This window comes from Dreissena polymorpha, chromosome 7 (assembly GCF_020536995.1).
Source record: "Dreissena polymorpha isolate Duluth1 chromosome 7, UMN_Dpol_1.0, whole genome shotgun sequence".
Classification (NCBI taxonomy): Eukaryota; Metazoa; Mollusca; class Bivalvia; order Myida; family Dreissenidae; genus Dreissena; species Dreissena polymorpha.
Window position 1 is genome coordinate 70,255,230 of NC_068361.1, and position 22,689 is coordinate 70,277,918.

At 38.3% G+C, this 22,689-nt stretch overlaps 1 protein-coding gene across 2 annotated transcripts in view; it reads right to left on the reverse strand.

The window, feature by feature from the left end:
- Positions 1 to 704: 704 nt before the first annotated feature.
- Positions 705 to 22,689, reverse strand: part of LOC127838674 (phosphorylase b kinase regulatory subunit beta-like) — a 59,065-nt gene continuing 37,080 nt past the window's right edge. For both annotated transcript variants that reach the window (XM_052366543.1, XM_052366542.1), the window contains 11 exons: positions 22,283 to 22,408; positions 17,677 to 17,781; positions 16,084 to 16,257; positions 12,839 to 13,009; positions 12,576 to 12,673; positions 11,984 to 12,161; positions 10,698 to 10,900; positions 10,080 to 10,158; positions 6,662 to 6,850; positions 2,784 to 2,966; positions 705 to 2,108 (listed from right to left, as the gene is read on the reverse strand). In XM_052366543.1, the coding sequence (XP_052222503.1) occupies positions 1,905 to 2,108; positions 2,784 to 2,966; positions 6,662 to 6,850; positions 10,080 to 10,158; positions 10,698 to 10,900; positions 11,984 to 12,161; positions 12,576 to 12,673; positions 12,839 to 13,009; positions 16,084 to 16,257; positions 17,677 to 17,781; positions 22,283 to 22,408 (1,710 nt within the window). In that variant the 3' untranslated portion in view covers positions 705 to 1,904. The remainder of the gene's footprint in view (positions 2,109 to 2,783; positions 2,967 to 6,661; positions 6,851 to 10,079; positions 10,159 to 10,697; positions 10,901 to 11,983; positions 12,162 to 12,575; positions 12,674 to 12,838; positions 13,010 to 16,083; positions 16,258 to 17,676; positions 17,782 to 22,282; positions 22,409 to 22,689) is intronic.

Consider the following 22,689-nt stretch of genomic DNA (forward strand, 5'->3'; position numbering starts at 1 on the left):
GCCAAGCAGGCTGTGGTCAGCCTTACAGGTGAGTATGCTTTATGACCACAGAACAGTTAACCCTGATTAGTTCTGCTGATAAGCGATTGCTAAAATCTAGCCATTTTGGGAGTAACTTGGTAGGACTGCATATTTTCATATAGTTTTGATGTAATATCAACAATTTTGAAGTTTATCTATAGAAATACCAGTTTTATATAAGTGGCTGTATCCACGGTTATGTTTTTGACGTTATCGTTCTACGCAGCTCAATTAATCTCCTTGCAAATTTAATCCATTTATGCCTAGTGGACTCACCCATCCTTCTAAATTGGATCAATTTATTTCCAAAATTAGGGATGTCTAGTATATTTATTTCCATATTTAGAATATTTCTTACAGAAATTCCTTACAGCAAACAGCGTAGACCCAGATGAGACGCCGCATCACTCATCTACGCTGTTTGCCAAGGCCTTTTTTCTAGACGCTAGGCATAAATGGGTTAAATAACCGGTTCCGGAATTCCAGTGAAGCATAAATCAAGCCACACTAGCGAGACAGGAACATTTTAACAGTTCATTTGAGAAATTTAACGTACATATTTAGATTTACGGTTTGTTTTTGATGGTTAATCAAGTGTTTACAAGAGAAAAATATCTTTGTTAAGTTTTATTATTAATAAATTTTATGTGAATACTTTAACTAGCGAAAAACAAAAACATTAGTTATTTGTTAAGTGTTTTAATATAGGTTAACTAAATCAACGCACAACGGATCACGTGTAAATAGATAACAACAATTCAACAATAAAGTCAAAACATATCTGTATACTTGAAACACAGGTGACAACGTTTTGTTATAAACAAACGATGTGGCACAAAGACAAACATATTTCATGGACCAGGCATCATATTAAAAATACTTATAAATGGTCCTTGCTCTGGAAAAACCGGGCTTAATGCATGGCCGTAAAGTTTCGTCCCATATAAGTCTGTGCAGTCCGCACAGGCTAATCACGGACGACACTTTCCGCCCAGACTGAATTTTTGTTAAGTAAAGACTTCTTTGCATGAACAAATCTATAAAAGTGGACAATATCGTATTAATTCATGGTATTAATTGGAGTGAATACATTTACTTTCCCCAATTTTTTCTCGATGCCTGTACAAGAAGCTGGCAAACGGTTTACTTTCACAATATTGTCAGCACTTTTATAGTGTTCAATTAAAGACAAATAACCACAAGATCCGTAGTTCAAGATTTGTTCACATGAATGATGGAAGACGCATCCGACTACCGGGTTACCAGGATGGTTGCCTTACCCTTTCGGAAACTGGTATTGCTTTCTTCTTTATGTACATCCTTTGTTCTATGAATTCCAATTTCAATTTGTTATTCAATGATTTTTAAATAGCCGAGATTCGATAAAAGTCGTTCATTCTTTCGATAACCGTTTATGTCTTCACAACGACGTCATTTGCAAACGAATCAGCAAAGCAATAACAAACACATTTTCAAAGACCGATTTTGATTGGAAGATCGGGAAACTGCAACCAATGACATCGCGCGTTACAAAAATGCTACAAGCGCAATATGTGGATAATGCTGCCAATGTATTATGTGGAGAGGTTTAGATCAGTTCCCGGGCCGCTTCAGAAATATGCCGCGTAAGTCATACCTCTTCATCCCCATTTGTGTACAAATTTACATGAATCACAAAAGCCTGCCCAGGGTCAATTGGATCCGCGGATCAGCAGAAAAATCAAGCATTAATTTTTGGTAAAGAATTGAGGCAATACTACGTTATTCCTAATATCAGATAGCGCAAAGTGGCATATGCATATAGGTCTCAGGCGGTATTGTCTCACACTATATTGTCTCAGGCAATATTTTCTCAAGGCCATATTGTCTCAGGCCATATTGGCTCAGGCTATGGTACACATCTCCTCCATAGACACTTTGATGTCCCCGTCGAGGAGGTTTTTCACGACAGCCTTGATGATGTAGCTGGTGGTTCCGTGCTTAACGTTTGGCAGAGTGTTAAAGAACAGCTTCATATCGTCCTGTTTCTCGTGTCCCTCCAGACGGTTCTTGTCTTTCTGGAACTCTTCAAATGCGTCCTGGATCGTCTGCAAATTAAACAGTTTGAAACTCGTTGTGTACAAAATTGGGCTTAATTCATGTGCGTGAAATGTCGTCCCAGCTTAGACAATGCAGTCGGCAGACCTTTATAAGGGAGGACACTTTCCTCATAAACTTAATTGTCGCTAAGAAAAGACTTCCTTTAAACGAACAATACATAAAAGCGGAAATGTTTCATTCCTGAAAGCCTGAGCAGAATGCACAGGATAATCTGGGATGACACTTTATGCACATGCATTAAACCCAAGACTTTCCAGATAATGATTTATAACTTGAAGTGTAGAAATAATTGCTTCTGAAACATGACTATCAGTAAAAGTGATGGTTGTTCACCAATAATGTGCTTTGTCAATTGATGGCTGCTTGATAATCTGAAAGGGAAGACAAAATATATTTGAAATACGATCTGATGAAACCTGGTTTCAGGCATGCGCGTATAGTGTTGTGCCAGATTAACCTGTTAAGTCCATACAGTCAAATCAAAGACACAATTTTCTTGCTTTCTATGATTTGTTTATCAAAGGATGTCTCTTCTTAACGAAAACCCAGATTCGGCTGCAAGTGTCCTCCCTGATTAGCCTGTGCAGACACTTTACACAAACGCATTAAGCCCAGTTTTCCCAAAACGTGGCCCATAAATGGAAATTACAGCACATCCATACCTTATCCATGTTGACAGACTGATGGAAGACCAGTTCAGGGTTTCGTTGCAGGATGGTGGACACGACCATGAAAGCCTCGACCATGAGCTGGCGGTACGCAGGGTCGATGATCTTACTCAACATCTGCTCCACGAGCAGGGAGAAGTTTAGCTCCTGCATCGTCATGTCCGACAGTGTGGGTTGCTGAAATTGAAATGAGCATTGTCATGTCTGACAGTGTGGGTTGCTGAAATTGAAAGGAGCATTGTCATGTCTGACGGTGTGGGTTGCTGAAATTGAAAGGAGCATTGTCATGTCTGACAGTGTGGGTTGCTGAAATTGAAAGGAGCATTCTCATGTCTGACAGTGTGGGTTGCTGAAATTGAAAGGAGCATTGTCATGTCCGACAGTGTGGTGGCTGAAATTGAAAGGAGCATTTTCATGTCCGACAGAGTGGGTTGCTATAATTGAAAGGAGCATTGTTATGTCCGACAGTGTGGTGGCTGAAATTGAAAGGAGCATTGTCATGTCCGACAGTGTGGTGACTGAAATTGAAAGGAGCATTGTCATGTCTGACAGTGTGGGTTGCTATAATTGAAAGAAGCATTGTCATGTCCGACAGTGTGGTGGCTGAAATTGAAAGGAGCATTGTCATGTCTGACAGTGTGGGTTGCTATAATTGAAAGGAGCATTGTCATGTCCGACAGTGTGGTGACTGAAATTGAAAGGAGCATTGTCATGTCCGACAGTGTGGTGGCTGAAATTGAAAGGAGCATTGTCATGTCCGACAGTGTGGTGGCTGAAATTGATACCACATGAGCCTCTTTATGGGAAAACTGGGCTGAACACATTTGCGTAAATTGTCGTACCATATAAGCCCGTGTATTCCACAATGGCTTACCTGGGACCACACTTTCTGCCAAAAATAGATTTTCCTTGAGGAGACTTAAATCTAACAAGAGCACCGCCTTGCGGGTGCAGACCACTCATCTATTTTTCTTTTAAAAGGTGAAGGGACCTATCTCAATTTCAATCACAAAGGAGGGAGGGGTGGAGTGGAGGGGGTGTATAGTGTGGGGGTGTGGTCATTTATTACATTATTTTCCCAAAAGGCCAAAATAATGCAACAAAAATATTTTATTTTGAGGGGGGGGGGGGGGGGGGGGAATCTTGGGAGGGATGGTTGGACGGTATTTCAAAAATGAAAATAATACAAAAAAATATTTGTGTTTTTTAAACTTGTTTAAAAAAAATATCTGTATTTTTTAACCAAGTTTAAAAAAAAACATTTTTTTTTGGGGGGGGGGGGGTTTGGGGGGGGGGGTATAATGTTAGGGTGTGGTGGTCATTCATTAGATGATCTTTAAGAAAAAACAAGAAATGTGTTTGTCGGAAACACTATGTCCCCTTCTGCGTCGCTTTAAAATAATTTTTTTTTTACCTTTGACCTTGAAGGATGCCCTTGACCTTGAACTTCCACCACTCAAAATGTGCAGCTTCACGAGAACGCCGCTTTGAAAAAAAAATAAAAATTACCTTTGACCGTGAAGGATGACCTTGACCTTGAAGGATGACCTTGACCTTGAACTTCCACCACTCAAAATGTGCAGCTTCATGAGAAAGCCGCTTTATTTTTTAAAAACTTTTTTGACCTTTGACCTTGATGGATGACCTTGAAGGATCACCTTGACCTTGAGATACACATGCATGCCAAATATCAAGTTGCTATCTTCAATATTGAAAAATGTGTTTGTCAGAAACACTATGTCCCTTCTGCGCTGCTTTGAATTTTGTTTGTTTGTTTGACCTTTGACCTTGAAGGATGACCTTGACCTTTCACCACTCAGAATGTGCGGCTCCATGAGATACACATGCATGCCAAATATCAAGTTGGTATCTTCAATATTGCCAAAGAATTCATAAAATAAGCGATTTTGGCCACATATACTTGACCTCTGACCTTGAAGGATGACATTGACCTTTCACCACTCAAAATGTGCGGCTCAATGAGATACACATGCATGCCAAATATCAAGTAAGTATCTTCAATATTGCCAAAGTATTCATAAAATGAGGGATTTTGGCCACATATATTTGACCTCTGACCTTGAAGGATGACCTTGACCTTTCACCACTCAAAATGTGCAGCTCTATGAGATACACATGCATGCCAAATATCAAGTTGCTATCTTGAATATTGAAAAAGTTATTGCAAATGTTAAAGTTGGAGCAAACAGACCAACAGACAGGGCAAAAACAATATGTCCCCCACTATAATGGTTGGGGGACATAAAAAAATTGGGGGGGGGGGATTTGGGGGGGGGGGAGGGCGTGGGGTATGGTCTGGGTGGAGTCTATTGTGATAAGAGTTGTTTTGTTTAAGTATCAATCAAATCTAATTATAAATAAAGAAGTTATGGCAATTATAGCAAAATTTAATAATTTGACCTTGAGTCAAGGTCATTCAAAGGTTAAGGTAAAATTCAACATGCCAGGTACAGTACCCTCATGATAGCATGAAAGTATTTGAAGTTTGAAAGCAATAGCCTTGATACTTTAGAAGTAAAGTGGATCTAAACACAAAATTTAACCATATATTCAAAGTAACTAAGTCAAAAAAGGGCCATAACTCCGTAAAAATGACAATCAGAGTTATGCAACTTGTCCTTTACTGTCCCCTGATGATAGTCTGCGAGTGTTGCAAGTATGAAAGCAATATCTATGATACTTTAGGGGTAAAGTGGATCAAAACACAAAACTTAACCCAATGTTTAATTTTCTAAGTATAAAGGGCCCATAATTCTGTCAAAATGCCAGTTAGAGTTACATAACTTTGCCTGCACAGTCCCCTTATGATAGTTAGTTAGTGTTGCAGGTATGTATCTTTCATACTTTGGGAATAAAGTGGAACTAAACACAAAACTTAACCAACTTTTCAATTTTCTAAGTATAAAAAGGGCACGTAATTCTGTCAAAATGCCAGTCAGAGTTACATTACTTTGCCTGCACAGTCCCCTTATGACAGTTAGTAAGTGTTGCAAGTATGAAAGCAATAACTTTGATACTTAAGGAATAAAATGGACCTAAACACAAAACTTAACCAACATTTTTAATTTTCTAAGTATAAAAAGGGCACATTATTCTGTCAAAATGCACGCCAGAGTTGTGTAACTTTGCCTGCCCAGTCTCTTCACGATAGTAAGTAAGTGTACCAAGTTTGAATGCAATAGCATTGATACTTAATGAGAAAAGTGGACCTAAACGCAAAACTTAACCGGACGCCGACACTAACGCCAAGGTGATGACAATAGCAATTTAAAAAAAATAAAAATAGATGAGCTAAAAATACAATAAAAGTGGAAACTGTCGTCCCCCATTAGCAGACTGGACATGCTGATCCGGAACGACAGGGTTAGGGTTAACCCTAACCCTAACCCTTATGCGCATGCATTTAACCGGTTGTCAAAGGATGTTTCTCATTTTTTAAATGGATGGTTTTATATACATTGGCTGGATTTGATGTTTTTTGTACTAAGATATTTTTTAATGCAGAACTGGTTGAAGAACTAAGCATAAGTAATAATAAGCTGATTAACACCAGAGGCACTATCATCCATAACATTCATAAAAACTGTTCTATTGATTATTACCAAAATGTTGTTATTTTGAAGGTACTTTAAACATATATGGTCAGTTACATTAAAAGCCGAGGCATAAATTATAAAGATACTATGGAGTCTATTTCCTTGGACGACCCATTACTTGGTGTATTTGGTTAGACATTCAGAACGATCCCCTAGTAGGGATTGCACTCAGACTATCCTGGACGCAAAGCTGATACCATATCCACTATGTCATGATGACATCTTTGCCGCGATTTGGTTTCCATAGCAACACACCTGAGGCAGGAGGTATCCAGCCACTTTGATGCCACCGGGTGTTCGTTCCAGAATCTCCCACACCCGCTCGTAAAAGTCCTTTGGCACTCGACTGAGGGCGCCGTCGAGCTGGCGACGCTGAAGAGGGCTTCGAACCTCGTAATCATCGCTCTGGTGAACATTGATGATGCTCATGAGTAGCTGCTTCACCTGGAACCAGGAATGTGTGTACAATATGTAAAACCTGACTTACACTAATGAGTAGCTGCTTCACCTGGAACCAGGAATGTGTGTACAATATGTAAACCTTGACTTACACTAATGAGTAGCTGCTTCACCTGGAACCAGGAATGTGCGTACAATATGTATACACCTGACTTAAAGCAAAGTCGTCTATATGGTCAATCATTAAAAGATTTTCTTAAATATTGCATGCCTTGTGACATTAACCTTTAATATCTTGATCTGAAAGTTAATAGCAATAATGGTTATCTTTACCTTAAAACTAACTAGCACACTCGTTTAAATTTATAATTCTTAAAGTTTTCTTGATATTTCTCTTGATTCTTAAGATACTTTGAATGGGTAACTTCTCAGAAAAATTTGCTTAGAATGACCCAAGTTGACATTACAAATCTCATCTCATCTCATCTTTACCTCTGGTCCTGTCCACCCAAATATCTATTATTGTTTATAATTATGAATAAGCATTTTTACGAAAGTTATTTCCATTACATAAAGTATAGGTTTAAAAGCTGTTTCACCTGCAAACAGCAAATCTGTGATAGGTTAAGATATAGGACCAGAAATCACACACAAGTACTGCTAAAAAGTGGCAAGGTGAAAAGCCTGATCAGTTTGGTTACTTTTTCTAATGTAGCCCCAGCAATATTTTACAACTTTTTGATGGTGATGTTTAACCTTTCTCTTGTGGTTTATTTTACTTTCCTTTTATCACATGATTGCTCAGGTGGTCAGTTGGAAGAAAAAGACTGCAAAATCATTATTATTCGTGGGTCATTATGTTTCTTGATTTCATGGATTGACTGATCCAATAATTAACACAAACACATCGAAAAATGAATGACACAAATTCATTTGTTCTTCAAAATCAGACATTTATGAAAAGGATATTAAAAAAAAAACAAGAGGGCCATGATGGCCCTGAATCGCTCACCTGACTAACCTTGCTACATCAACTTAAATTCAATCAGACCCATATACAATCCCAAGCCAGATTTCATTAATTAATACATTCTGACAAAACTTCATTAAGACATGATGAAAACTGTGACCTCTTTCATCTACACAAGGTTTTACTAGAATTGGCCCGGTGACCTAATTTTTGACCCCAGATGACCCATATACGATCAAAAATCAGATATTATCCAAGATAAAAATTCTGACCAAATTTCATTAGGATCAGATGAAAACTATGACCTCTATTGTCTACACAAGGTTTTTCTATGATTTGACCTAGTGACCTAGTTTTTGACCCCAGATGACCCAAATACAATCCCAACCCAGATTTCATCAAGATAAACATTCTGACCAAATTTCATAATAATTGGATGAAAACTGTTACCTCTATTGTCTACACAAGGTTTTTCTATGATTTGACCTAGTGACCTAGTTTTTGACCCCAGATGACCCAAATACAATCCCAACCCAGATTTTATCAAGATAAACATTCTGACCAAATTTCATAAAGATTGGATGAAAACTGTGACCTCTATTGTCTTCACAAGGGTTTTCTATTATTTGACCTAGTGACCTAGTTTTTGACCCCAGATGGTCCAAATACAATCCCAACCCAGATTTCATCAAGATAAACATTCTGACCAAATTTCATAAAGATTGGATGAAAACTGTGACCTCTACTGTCTACACAAACAAATTGTTGACGGACACACGCATGCACACACGCACAACGGACGCCGGACATCACACAGTCACATAAGCTCAACATGTCACTTCGTGACAGGTGAGCTAAAAACCATCAAATTTCATGAAGAAAAACATAAATGATTTCACATTACAGGGGTCAAGCTAGGCTCAAAATTTATGGAGAAGTCACTTCTCCCTAAAGCCAAAATAGGGAGAATTGGTAACATATTTGGGAGAAATGGTACATTTTGGTCATAGATCTTAGTTTTACGTATATTTTGCAGCAACTTAGTGGTTTCTGTTCAGCTTTCAATCAACTCTTCACTTGTTTTATACAATAGACATTTTAAGTGTATAAAACCAACATTTTCCTTATTTCTCATTGATTGTTGATTATAATTGTACTTTTAATTACTTTTTTTCCTAAACAGGTGTATCAAAGAAACTTCAATTGTAACAAGCCAGTAATGTTCAGAATCTTTTTACTTCCTTGTTAATTTTAAGCAATTCAACATTAAATCAAATTCATATTTTGTTACAAATATTTGTTTTAAATTAAAAATTCATTTAAAATCTCATTTTACAGCAGAGATTCCGAATCTGACCTGTAAATGAGCCCCATATTTATTGCCAGTGCTAGGTTACATCTTCCCATTTGATCATTCCTTAGTATTATTTAATGGGCTATTTAACATAGCTAAATCATAGTTATTGGTTGCCAGCAGAAGGCAATTAATCAAGGCATCATCTATTAACAATTTCAAGAAGTGTAATAGCTCCAGGCTGTTTCTTTTGAATGTTCAACTTAGCATGACAGGGGTTTTCTACCTTATATAACAGACGCCGAATATCGGCGTTTTCCCCCACCAAACTAGGCTGTTTTTTTTTCCCTTTCTGGTCCAAAAAATCCCCCCCCCCCCCTCCCAAAAAAAAAAAAAAATTAATAGAAAGATATGTCTCGTGATTATAATATCTCAACTTTTTTTTACTTTAATCTTGTCAAACGTACTAAATTATGAAAAAAGCAATGAATATAGTGCAAACATGTACAAATGTTATAATGAGAGAGAAAGTATTTTTCCCCCAAAGTAGAAAATCACGCGTAAAATTTCCCCCACATAAGGGCTAAAGGCCCCATCCCCAACAACCCCAAAAAAAACCTGCATGACTTGTACATGGGGCACTAATGGCTGAGAATCCTCCTGTGTCCAATTCTCAACATCAAATAGATTTTAATCGGTCAATGTCTGGCACAAAGTAAATCATTAAAAGGAAGAGAAGTCACTTCGCCTTCATGAAATTAATGTGCGAAGTGACGATTAATTTGGCGAAGGAATCGCCCATTTCGCCCACTCGCGAGACCCCTGCATTAATTTGATTATTCTAAAGAGTTTAATTGTCTTTTTCTTATACATATGTATTAAATAATGCACGGCTTTGCTTTTGTACAGATGTATCGATAAACAGTAAACAGATATCTGAACTGAAAGTTGGATATTGGGTGATAAAGTCATGTTTAAGTTGTTTAAGTCTTACATTATGCATCACGTACCTGATACGGAGATAACGAGGTCACGCTTACACTTTCCTCTTCCTGTTCCAACTCCATCTCCATGGCACGTACAAACCACCTGCCAAATACAAACATATCATGTACATTGGAAAATTCCAGTTATTCAATTGATATGGTTTCTGCCTGTAAAAAAAGCAAATGCTATACACACTAAAGAAGCACTCTTGAGAATTCGCAAAGACACCAAGAGTTGGTATCCACGGCATTAGACGATTGTAAAAGAGGATTTTGTATCATTACAAGTGTGATGTTAATGTTTTGAGGCATAAGTAAACCAAACATTTGTGGCAACATAAAAAAGTAGTCCGCCTACTTACATGATACGGAAACAGAAAACGCTAGTAGCGGATACGACTTTAAGAAGAATTTAGTATGTATTGATAGACAAAAATCCATATTTGTATAATAAAACCTATTTTCCGTAATATAAGATGCATTTTTTTGCAGACACAAGTTGTCTGCGTCTCAATATAAATATACTGGTGTGTCTTTTATATGGATAACAAAAAATACAGTTCGATATTTAAATTTTAATAATAACATCATTTTTCATACTACTGATAATTGTGAATAAAATTCATGACAACACACGCATACCCAATACGAATCTTCAGTATGCCATCATACTGTTCAGGTACGGTGGCGATGTGTTTGCCGATGGCCAGTATGAGCTCCTGCTGCAGGACGGCCTGGCAGATGTCGTGGGGCAGACACTTGTTGTACAGGATTGCCTTGATCTCATTGGGCGACACAGGCTTGTCTAGAACCTCCTCCTCGTGACCAAACACACCCACAGTAAGCTGTAAAGGAATCCTGATTGTACACTTTGAGGCCCTGTCTAAGGCATAAACAAGAGATGTGTTCGTCAGAAACACAATGCCCCCTATTGCGCCGCTTTAATTTTTTATTATATTTTTTTTTTACCCTTGACCTTGAAGGATGACCTTGAACTTCCACCACTCAAAATGTGCAGCTTCACGAGAATGCAGTTTTTAATATTTTTTTTGACCTTTGACCCTAAAGGATGACCTTGACCTTGAAGGATGACCTTGACCTTGAACTTCCACCACTCAAAATGTGCAGCTTCATGATAACGCCGCTTTGAATATTTTTTTGCTGACCTTTGACCTTGAAGGATGACCTTGACCTTGAAGGATGACCTTGACCTTGAACTTCCACCACTCAAAATGTGCAGCTTCATGAGATACACATGCATGCCAAATATCAAGTTGCTATCTTCAATATTGAAAAAGTTATGGCCAATGTTAAAGTTTTCGTACGAACAGATGCCATATATTTGACATTTGACCTTCACCTTTCACCACTCAAAATGTTCAGCTCCATGATATACACATGCATGCCAAATATCAAGTTGCTATCTTCAATATTGAAAAAGTTATGGCCAAAGTTTTTTTCTGACGAACGGACAGACTGACTGACATACTGACTGAGTTAAACTGCTATATGCCACCCTACTGGGGGCATATCAAAACACTCCCGCAGTGAGCTTTATAGGCAGTCTCATTATACACTTCACAGCCATGTCTAAGGCATAACAAAAACACACCAAAAGTGACCTGTGGATGAAGGCTCATAATACACTTCAGGACCCTGTTTTAGGCATAACAAATTGTTCATGGGCCCTGTCTTTGACATGAAAAACACTCCCACGGTCAGCTTTAAAGGAAAACTCATCGTTCACTTCAGGGCCCTGCCTACAAAAACAAAACACTCGAACAGTGAGCTGTTGCGGAAGCCTCACCATTCAGTTTTAAGCCCGGTCTAAGCATAAATAAAACACTCTCATTGAGCTGTTAAGGAAGCCCCATCGCTCAGTTCACATCCCTGCCTAAAGCCAACTAAACAGACAAATGACTACTCACATGTTTTCCCCTGACCAGTATACTAGTGATGGACGGGGCCAGGCTGTCTACCAGCTTTCCTTGGAGGGCGGAGCACAGTCTGACCACGCCCCACTGTTTGTGAAGCCCCGCCTTCGTGACCAACATATCCAATCTACGGCTGACCGGGAGCCCCTCAAAATGGTAGTTCAGACCCTCTCTAGAATAGGAATAAGAAATTAAACAATTTTTACCGGTCATTAAGGCAATAATTTTCTATTTTGAACCTGTACATAAGCCCCTGTTCTTAAACATTATACACCAAATTAAAAGTAACAAGCAAATTTTAGAGAAGAATAATGCTATTTATTTATTATAATAAACCAATATTGTGGAAATAATAGAAATAGATTTGATAGAAATAAATAATTAGGTACCTGTTGAGAGCTCAAAAAGTAACTCCTTACTTAAATCTTCAACTTGTAAGAACAAGGCTAAATTAAAGGTACAAGGGAAATTTTTGAGGTTGTGCTTTTCATATTGATTCCACTTTCACTATTATTTTTGGAACATATTCATAAAAAATGAATATCTGTTGAGAAGAAAAACTTCAGTCATAACTTAAATCTTAAACCTGTATAGTAGCAGTTTGAGGATCTGACTCTGTGCCTGCAGAGACTCTGTGGCCTTGTATGTCTGGATCAGATCCCACGTGGCCTTCACCTTGAGGTCCTGTTGAGGGAAATGCACACAAAATTGAAAGGAAAGGATGTACAATGATGTCCACTTAACAGTACTTTTTAACGTTTTCGTAGCAGTTAAGACAAAGTAAATATGTCTTAAAGCATTAAATTTATACCCAATTGTTTATAAAGAATAAGAATATACAGTACTAACAGCTTCATCTAGAGTGGTCTGGTCTGCTATGTCAGCAATGGTGGGTATATCCGTCAGACTCTTGAAGCTGTAGTGGCCGTGGTTAGACTGCTCAAAGCACTCAAACACTGACTGGTCAGGCAGCTGTGACAGGAAGTCAAGGTGCTCGACGCATGCTGATGATATCAGGGTCTGGTAAAATTTAGAGGATTCCGTTGAAGTTCTTTATCAATGAACAGTAAGTGAAAATGCAAGTTAACTATGAAATATAATTCATTTTCAATCGTCCCATTAGGACATCACATGTTTATAGGTCAAGCTTTTTGAACTATTTTACACAAAAGAGCATTTTTTTGTTTGTGATTAATCAAAGAGTGCATTTGGTTAAGCTTGATACTCTTGGAGAACAAAAATGAAACAACAGCCAAAAAATGTTGCCATTAAGATAAATCCTCATACTACACAAATGGGAGCACATTATATCATGTACGTAGCTGACACTTAAGGGGTGTTGCGGCAGTTTATTTAACCGAGGATATATTTATAGCAACACCGATGATGCTATTATCACAACTCAATATTTTTGTTATCAGTATCATCAGAATGACCAAGTTGGTTCAAAATACAATTGTCAGTGGTTCGATCCCAGGCGGGAACAACTTTTTTTATACTTTTTTTTCTTTCTTTAATTAATTTCATACTTGTTCTTTACTGGAGCTTTTTAGTCCTGTTGTTTACATTTATCAATTTAAAGCATTTAAACACAAACTTCAAAACATGCCGAAATCTGTGAACATGTAAGTTATTAATGATTAAGGTCGAGTTTGATACTGTATGGTATTATGTTTGTGAATAAATATTGTTTTTTATTAATATCTTTTGGTAAGCTGTTGTGATCCCAGTTAAGACTGTAAACAATTTCTAATGTTTATGCATATTTCTGACAATCTATGTACCGGTACTTGGGTTTTGTCTTATTGCTGTTTTTTTAATGAAATTCGAAGTCTAGATGGTAGGGATAATTAAAACAAAAATATCTCTGCTTAAAGTGTGGTTACCCCCTTTTTTTATTTGTGTTTTATGATGACAATATGAAGATGAACATATTTGAGCAGTTTCGCAGAATTCTATTTGGTTGAATTTTTTTAACTTCCATTTATGTGGTTAAAATAGTAAAAAAAAGATTTTTTGGGGTGACATAAAAAAATCAACAAAAAAAAAATCTTAACATTTAACTTGTGTACTCCATTTTATTGGTAGTGTGTGGTTCAATTAAATGGTATATGATGTATCTTAGCTTAAACAAGGGCTGTTTGTAAAACATGCATGCCCCCCTATATGGGCTATAAGTTGTAGTAGCAGCCATTGTGTGAATACGTTTTTTGTCACTGTGAACGGTGGTGGTGGTGGTGGTGGTGTAGTAGTAGTAGTAGTAGTAGTAGTAGTAGTAGTAGTAGTAGTAGTAGTAGTAGTTGTTGTAATAGTAGTAGTAGTAGTAGTAGTAGTAGTAGTAGTAGAAGTAGAAGTAGTAGTAGTAGTAGTAGCAGTAGTAGTAGTAGAAGTAGTAGTAGAAGTAGTAGTAGTAGTAGTAGTAGTAGTAGTAGTAGTAGAAGAAGTAGTAGTAGTAGTAGTAGTAGTAGTAGTAGTAGTAGTAAAAATAGTAGTAGTAGTGGCAGTAGTAGTAGAAGTAGTAATAGTAGACATGGTAGAATTGGTGGTGGTGGTGGTGGTGTAGTAGTTGTAGTAGTAGTAGTAGTAGTAGTAGTAGTAGTAGTAGTAGTAGTGGTGGTGGTGGTGGTGTAGTAGTAGTAGTAGTAGTAGTAGAAGTAGTAGTAGTAGTAGTAGTAGTAGTAGTAGTAATAGTAGTAGTAGTAGTAGTAGTAGAAGTAGTAGTAGTAGTAGTAGAAGTAGTAGTAGTAGTAGTAGTAGTAGTAGTAGAAGTAGTAGTAGTAGTAGTAGTAGTAGTAGTAGTAGTTGTAGTAGTAGTAGTAGTAGAAGTAGAAGTAGAAGTATTAGTAGTAGTAGTAGTAGTAGTAGTAGTAGTAGTAGTAGTAGTAGTAGTAGTAGTAGTAGTAGTAGTAGTAGTAGAAGTAGTAGTAGCAGTAGCAGTAGCAGCAGCAGTAGCAGCATTACAATACCAATACTTAAGAATGATCAAATGGGAAAAGGTAACCTAGCACTGGCAGTAAATATGGGGCTCATTTACAGGTCAGATTTGGAATCTCTGCTGTAAAATGAGATTTTGAATGAATTAAAGGGAGGCAAATCTGTAATAAAAAGAACATGCAAAAACCGTAGTTGTTTCCCTTGTTTGAACCATGCTAAATCCTTATAATGCCTATTTCCAGTAACTGTGACCTTCACCTGTGACCTTGACCTTTGACCTAGTGACCTCAAAATCAATAGGGGACATCTGCGAGTCATGATCAATGTACCTATGAAGTTTCATGATCCTAGCCCCAAGCGTTCTTGAGTTATCATCCGGAAACCACCTGGTGGACGGACCGACCTACCGACCGACCTACCGACCGACCCACCGACCAACCGACATGAGCAAAGCAATATACCCCCTCTTCTTCGAAAGGGGGCATAATAATATCTACATGTTGGCAATTTCATAGGTTATCAATTATTTTTACGCATTTAGAGATTTTGCAGTTTTTTTTAAAAAGAACATGTTAATAATGGTGAATAAAATCAAAACAAGGCCGGTGACCCTATGTTTTTATTTCATTTTCCATATAGTATTTGTATGTATATTTTAAATATAAATTTTAGACCAAATCTATTTGATGGAAATAAATCAGCAAAACTGCAGCAACACCCCTTAACATTTGCTGTTTAACCATATTGCAGATAGGCCATTGTAAAAGTGACATCTGAGACAATTTAGTTCTATTAAAATTATCAAATAATAGTTCCAGCTTTTTGTGGTGAAACTTTGAGATGTCTTCTCTAAAGTATAAGCAATCTAGATAAATCCTGAAACTCCATAATGGTAGTCAACCCATTTATGCCTAGCGTCTAGAAAAAAGGCCTTGGCAAACAGCGTAAACCCAGATGACACACTGTATGATGCGCGTCTCATCAGGGTTTGCGCTGTTTGCTTAAAGGAATTTCTGTAAGAAATATTCCAAATATAGAAATAAATATACTAGACATCCCTAATTTTGGAAACAAATTGATCCAATTAAGAAGTATGGGAAAGTCGGATAGGCATAAATGGGTTATTTACACTGTGTACGCTGCTGACAGTCTTCTCTCACCTGTAGGCGACCCACTCTTACACGTATCCCGTCCACGTCTCCACTCTTGAACTGAGCAAGCAGGTCCAGGAACTCACTGAAGTTCTGGCCTCGTATGTTGTTTTCCCGTATCAGCATACAGAAGGTGGGCCGGCCGGCCAGCTTCCAGCATTTGGATAAGAAGGCCAGATCATTCTGAAAGAGTCATCCCATAGTTAAGAAATAGTAAACTCCACTGTGGTCTATATTACACAGAAGAGGTCATCCCATAGTTAAGAAATAGTTAACTCCACTGAGGTCCCTATTACACAGAGGAGTTTCCCCTTTACCATTGTACAGTGTTGTACGATGGTTTATGGTTAAGATCTAAAAGAGATAAACTGAAGAATTTCGCTGGAATAATGACGTCATTTCGTTAAAAAATGACGTCATTTTACAGTAAAACAGTGCAAATTTAGTGGTGTGTAACCCCGAACGGTCCATATACAAAAAATAGTGACCGGTCCATATACTATTAGGTTCCTCTATCTCATTTTATAGACTGAAACCGGTCATATATATATAGAAGGACCAATACCTCTGAGGTGTAATATATAGCAATAGAAACATAATAAAGATTCATAAAATAATAGAGTTTATTAATGGCTTACAATGTCAGTCATTTTGCATCATTGGTTTGTCATAATTATAAAACTTTAATTGAAACAGAATCATGCTTTTCAATGTAAGAATTTTGCAATTCTGTCACTTTTGGCTCCTGCAAAGTATCTTCTTGCATTGTTTGGATGCAAATTTTTGCTACAAGGAATATGACTTAAAAAAGTATCTTCTATCATACAGGTGGTATTTCTTTCAAAGAATTTAACTTAATTTGCATCAAAACAAAATTGATGTAGCACTTAATATAAAAGAAAAGATAACCCTGGACTAAATTATTATGTTTTAATTTTAAATTATGTTTTTAAATTACTGAAAACTAACTTCAAATATTACATTTTAATTACATTTAAAGACCAGAACAAGTATTTTTGGTCAGGATAGGTGAAATTATAGGACACATGTCCAACTTAACAAGAATACTTATAAGTTAATGCCAAGCCCTGCCTATAGACAGTTTCAATTATTTCATGCACAGCTTTAACATATCTTTCTAACACAAACTATAAAATTCACAACATTATTCCATTCAAGGTTGGTGAAAACTGATCCACATAAGAACACTGAAAAAAGGTTAAGCACCTTACATTGAATTCATTAATAGTGTTGCCCATTTTGTTGTGTTCATTATTATTATGAAAACTGTTATAAAAATATTTTTATTTAACCCATTCATGCCTAGCGTCCTGAAAAAAGGACATTGCAAACAGCGTAGACCCAGATGACCCAGCGTCTCATCTGGGTCTGCGCTGTTTGCTTAAATGAATTTCTTTATGAAATATTCTAAAAATAGAAATAAATATACTTGACACCCCTAATTTTGGAAATAAATTGATCCAATTTAGAAGGATGGGAGAGTCCACTGGGCATAAATGCGTTAAGCAAGAAGAATGAGCAGCAGAGTTATTCAGAGGTTTCCTTGATTGTATAAACTTCATTTTACTTCAATCAAAGTACCTTCAAATCATCGATTACAATACTTATGTCCTGGGCCATATAGAAATCTGTGACCTCAAACAACAGCGGGTAACACAGCACAGTAGCACCGCAGGCCCGGTAAATCTGTCAAAAATAGAAAATGTGAGCCACGCTTTCATGTTGCCAGTGTGTAACCAGACCAGCCTGAGCATCCAAGCTGTCTGGTCAGGAGTTTACCTGTCAGTTATTAAGTCCATGCTGTCTGGTCAGGAGTATACCTGTCAGCTATTAAGTCTTGCAAGGTTTTGTGGTCTCAGTATCAGACAGGGTAGTTCCTGACAAGACAGAGCTATAAATCACAAAATTGTGTGTTTACTTTAGTGGAGAGTTTTGACGCCCTCAGTAACTTTAAAATGGGAGCTACGTAATGTCTCCTACATTTTATCTGCAGTTGGAATATTTGGAAACTGCATGAAAACTCGATACAAATTAATTTTTAGATACACCAAAATTACATCAACATACGTGTGACCATATAAAACAAATTTTTCAATTTAATTTAAAACTATATATGGATTGTAATTTAGAGGAGAATTTTTTCAAACTAAAATCACAATAAAAGCGGAAAGATCTTCACTGATTAGCTTTTACCAACTGCACAGGCTAATCAGGGATGATACTTTAGGCCTATATTTGATTTTAATTTATAAGAGACTTTCTTCAAATTTAAAATGCAATAAAAGCAGAAATATATGTTCCTGAGTAGCCTTTGCCGACTGAAAAGGCTAATATGTCCCTGATTAGCCTCTGAAAAGGCTAATATGTTCCTGAGAAGCCTTTGCAAAGGCTAATATGTTCCTGAGTAGCCTTTGCAAAGGCTAATATGTTCCTGAGTAGCCTTTGCAAAGGCTAATATGTCCCTGATTAGCCTTTGCAAAGGCTAATATGTTCCTGAGAAGCCTTTGCAAAGGCTAATATGTCCCTGATTAGCCTCCGAAAAGGCTAATATGTTCCTGAGAAGCCTTTGCAAAGGCTAATATGTTCCTGAGTAGCCTTTGCAAAGGCTAATATGTCCCTGATTAGCCTCCGAAAAGGCTAATATGTTCCTGAGTAGCCTTTGCAAAGGCTAATATGTTCCTGAGAAGCCTTTGCAAAGGCTAATATGTTCCTGAGAAGCCTTTGCAAAGGCTAATATGTTCCTGAGTAGCCTTTGCAAAGGCTAATATGTTCCTGAGAAGCCTTTGCAAAGGCTAATATGTTCCTGAGAAGCCTTTGCAAAGGCTAATATGTTCCTGAGTAGCCTTTGCAAAGGCTAATATGTCCCTGATTAGCCTCCGAAAAGGCTAATATGTTCCTGAGAAGCCTTTGCAAAGGCTAATATGTTCCTGAGTAGCCTTTGCAAAGGCTAATTTGTCCCTGATTAGCCTCTGAAAAGGCTAATATGTTCCTGAGAAGCCTTTGCAAAGGCTAATATGTTCCTGAGAAGCCTCTGAAAAGGCTAATATGTTCCTGAGTAGCCTTTGCAAAGGCTAATATGTTCCTGATTAGCCTCTGAAAAGGCTAATATGTCCCTGATTAGCCTTTGCAAAGGCTAATATGTCCCTGATTAGCCTCCGAAAAGGCTAATATGTTCCTGAGTAGCCTTTGCAAAGGCTAATATGTTCCTGAGAAGCCTTTGCAAAGGCTAATATGTCCCTGATTAGCCTCTGAAAAGGCTAATATGTTCCTGAGAAGCCTTTGCAAAGGCTAATATGTTCCTGAGTAGCCTTTGCAAAGGCTAATATGTTCCTGAGAAGCCTTTGCAAAGGCTAATATGTCCCTGAGTAGCCTTTGCAAAGGCTAATATGTCCCTGATTAGCCTCTGAAAAGGCTAATATGTTCCTGAGAAGCCTTTGCAAAGGCTAATATGTTCCTGAGTAGCCTTTGCAAAGGCTAATATGTCCCTGATTAGCATCCGAAAAGGCTAATATGTTCCTGAGTAGCCTTTGCAAAGGCTAATATGTTCCTGAGAAGCCTTTGCAAAGGTTAATATGTCCCTGAGAAGCCTTTGCAAAGGCTAATATGTCCCTGAGAAGCCTTTGCAAAGGCTAATATGTTCCTGAGTAGCGCTTGCAAAGGCTAATATGTCCCTGAGTAACCTCTGAAAAGGCTAATATGTCCCTGAGTAGCCTTTGCAAAGGCTAATATGTCCCTGAGTAGCCTTTGCAAAGGCTAATATGTTCCTGAGTAGCCTTTGCAAAGGCTAATATGTCCCTGATTAGCCTCTGAAAAGGCTAATATGTTCCTGAGTAGCCTTTGCAAAGGCTAATATGTCCCTGAGTAGCCTTTGCAAAGGCTAATATGTTCCTGAGAAGCCTTTGCAAAGGCTAATATGTTCCTGAGAAGCCTTTGCAAAGGCTAATATGTTCCTGAGTAGCCTTTGCAAAGGCTAATATGTCCCTGAGAAGCCTTTGCAAAGGCTAATATGTTCCTGAGAAGCCTTTGCAAAGGCTAATATGTCCCTGAGTAGCCTTTGAAAAGGCTAATATGTTCCTGAGAAGCCTTTGCAAAGGCTAATATGTTCCTGAGAAGCCTTTGCAAAGGCTAATATGTCCCTGATAAGCCTTTGCAAAGGCTAATATGTTCCTGAGTAGCCTTTGCAAAGGCTAATATGTCCCTGATTAGCCTTTGCAAAGGCTAATATGTCCCTGAGAAGCCTTTGCAAAGGCTAATATGTTCCTGAGTAGCCTTTGCAAAGGCTAATATGTCCCTGATTAGCCTTTGCAAAGGCTAATATGTTCCTGAGAAGCCTTTGCAAAGGCTAATATGTCCCTGAGTAGCCTTTGCAAAGGCTAATATGTTCCTGAGAAGCCTTTGCAAAGGCTAATATGTTCCTGAGAAGCCTTTGCAAAGGCTAATATGTCCCTGAGTAGCCTTTGCAAAGGCTAATATGTTCCTGAGAAGCCTTTGCAAAGGCTAATATGTTCCTGAGAAGCCTTTGCAAAGGCTAATATGTCCCTGAGTAGCCTTTGCAAAGGCTAATATGTTCCTGAGAAGCCTTTGCAAAGGCTAATATGTCCCTGAGTAGCCTTTGCAAAGGCTAATATGTTCATGAGAAGCCTTTGCAAAGGCTAATATGTCCCTGAGTAGCCTTTGCAAAGGCTAATATGTTCCTGAGTAGCCTTTGCAAAGGCTAATATGTCCCTAATTAGCCTCTGAAAAGGCTAATATGTCCCTGAGAAGCCTTTGCAAAGGCTAATATGTCCCTGAGAAGCCTTTGCAAAGGCTAATATGTCCCTGAGAAGCCTTTGCAAAGGCTAATATGTCCCTGAGTAGCCTTTGCAAAGGCTAATATGTTCCTGAGAAGCCTCTGCAAAGGCTAATATGTTCCTGAGAAGCCTTTGCAAAGGCTAATATGTTCCTGAGAAGCCTTTGCAAAGGCTAATATGTTCCTGAGAAGCCTTTGCAAAGGCTAATATGTTCCTGAGTAGCCTTTGCAAAGGCTAATATGTCCCTGATTAGCCTCTGAAAAGGCTAATATGTCCCTGAGAAGCCTTTGCAAAGGCTAATATGTCCCTGAGAAGCCTTTGCAAAGGCTAATATGTCCCTGAGAAGCCTTTGCAAAGGCTAATATGTCCCTGAGTAGCCTTTGCAAAAGCTAATATGTCCCTGATTAGCCTTTGCAAAGGCTAATATGTCCCTGAGTAACCTCTGAAAAGGCTAATATGTCCCTGATTAGCCTTTGCAAAGGCTAATATGTCCCTGAGTAACCTCTGAAAAGGCTAATATGTTCCTGAGTAGCCTTTGCAAAGGCTAATATGTTCCTGAGAAGCCTTTGCAAAGGCTAATATGTTCCTGAGTAGACTTTGCAAAGGCTAATATGTTCCTGAGTAGCCTTTGCAAAGGCTAATATGTCCCTGATTAGCCTCTGAAAAGGCTAATATGTCCCTGAGAAGCCTTTGCAAAGGCTAATATGTCCCTGAGAAGCCTTTGCAAAGGCTAATATGTCCCTGATTAGCCTTTGCAAAGGCTAATATGTCCCTGAGTAACCTCTGAAAAGGCTAATATGTCCCTGAGTAACCTCTGAAAAGGCTAATATGTCCCTGACTAGCCTTTGCAAAGGCTAATATGTCCCTGAGTAGCCTTTGCAAAGGCTAATATGGAACGATACTTTACAAACATGCATCAAACCTGGTTTACCCAGAGCAAGGTTCCACTTTAGGCCTACCTTGGAAGTACTAAGCACACCAAACGGGTGTTTGGATCGCCCAGTCAGACCCAGTTTCTTGTTGATAGCCTACCTTGGAGGTACTGAGCACACCAAATTGTCGTTTGGGTTGTCCAGTCAGACCCAGTTTTATGTTCATAGCCTACCTTGAAAGTACTGAGCACACCAAATGGACGTTTGGGTCGTCCACTCAGACCAAGTTTCTTGTTGATGCCTACCTTGGAAGTGATGAGCACACCTAACCCTAACCCTGGGTCGTCCAGTCGGACCCAGTTTCTTGTTGATAGCATACCTTGGAAGTACTGAGCAAACCAAATGGACGTTTTGGTCGTCCAGTCAGATCCAGTTTCTTGTTGATAGCATACCTTGGAAGTACTGAGCACACCAAATGGACGTTTGGGTTGTCCAGTCAGACCAAGTTTCTTGTTGATAGCATACCTTGGAAGTACTGAGAACACCAAATGGTCGTTTGGGTCGTCCAGTCAGACCAAGTTTTTTGTTGATGCCAAGGTATTCATAGGCCTTGGACAGCTCCTTGGGGGACCAGATCTGTATCGGCTCAATCTGAAACAGGGGCAAGCAACTCAGAAATGGGACCAGAACTGTATGGGTCAATGTGCAAACAGGGGCTTATAACTTAGGAATGGACCAGAAATGTATGGGCTATATCTGCAAACAGGGGCAAACAACTCAGATATGGGACCAGAAATGTATCTGCTTAATTTGCAAACAGAAAAATAATGTCAGCTATGTTCAAGGGCAAATAATTCAGGAATCCAAATCTGTATTGGCTCATAGATTGAATTTTTGAAATTTTCATTAGTCAACTGATAGAGTGACTCCAA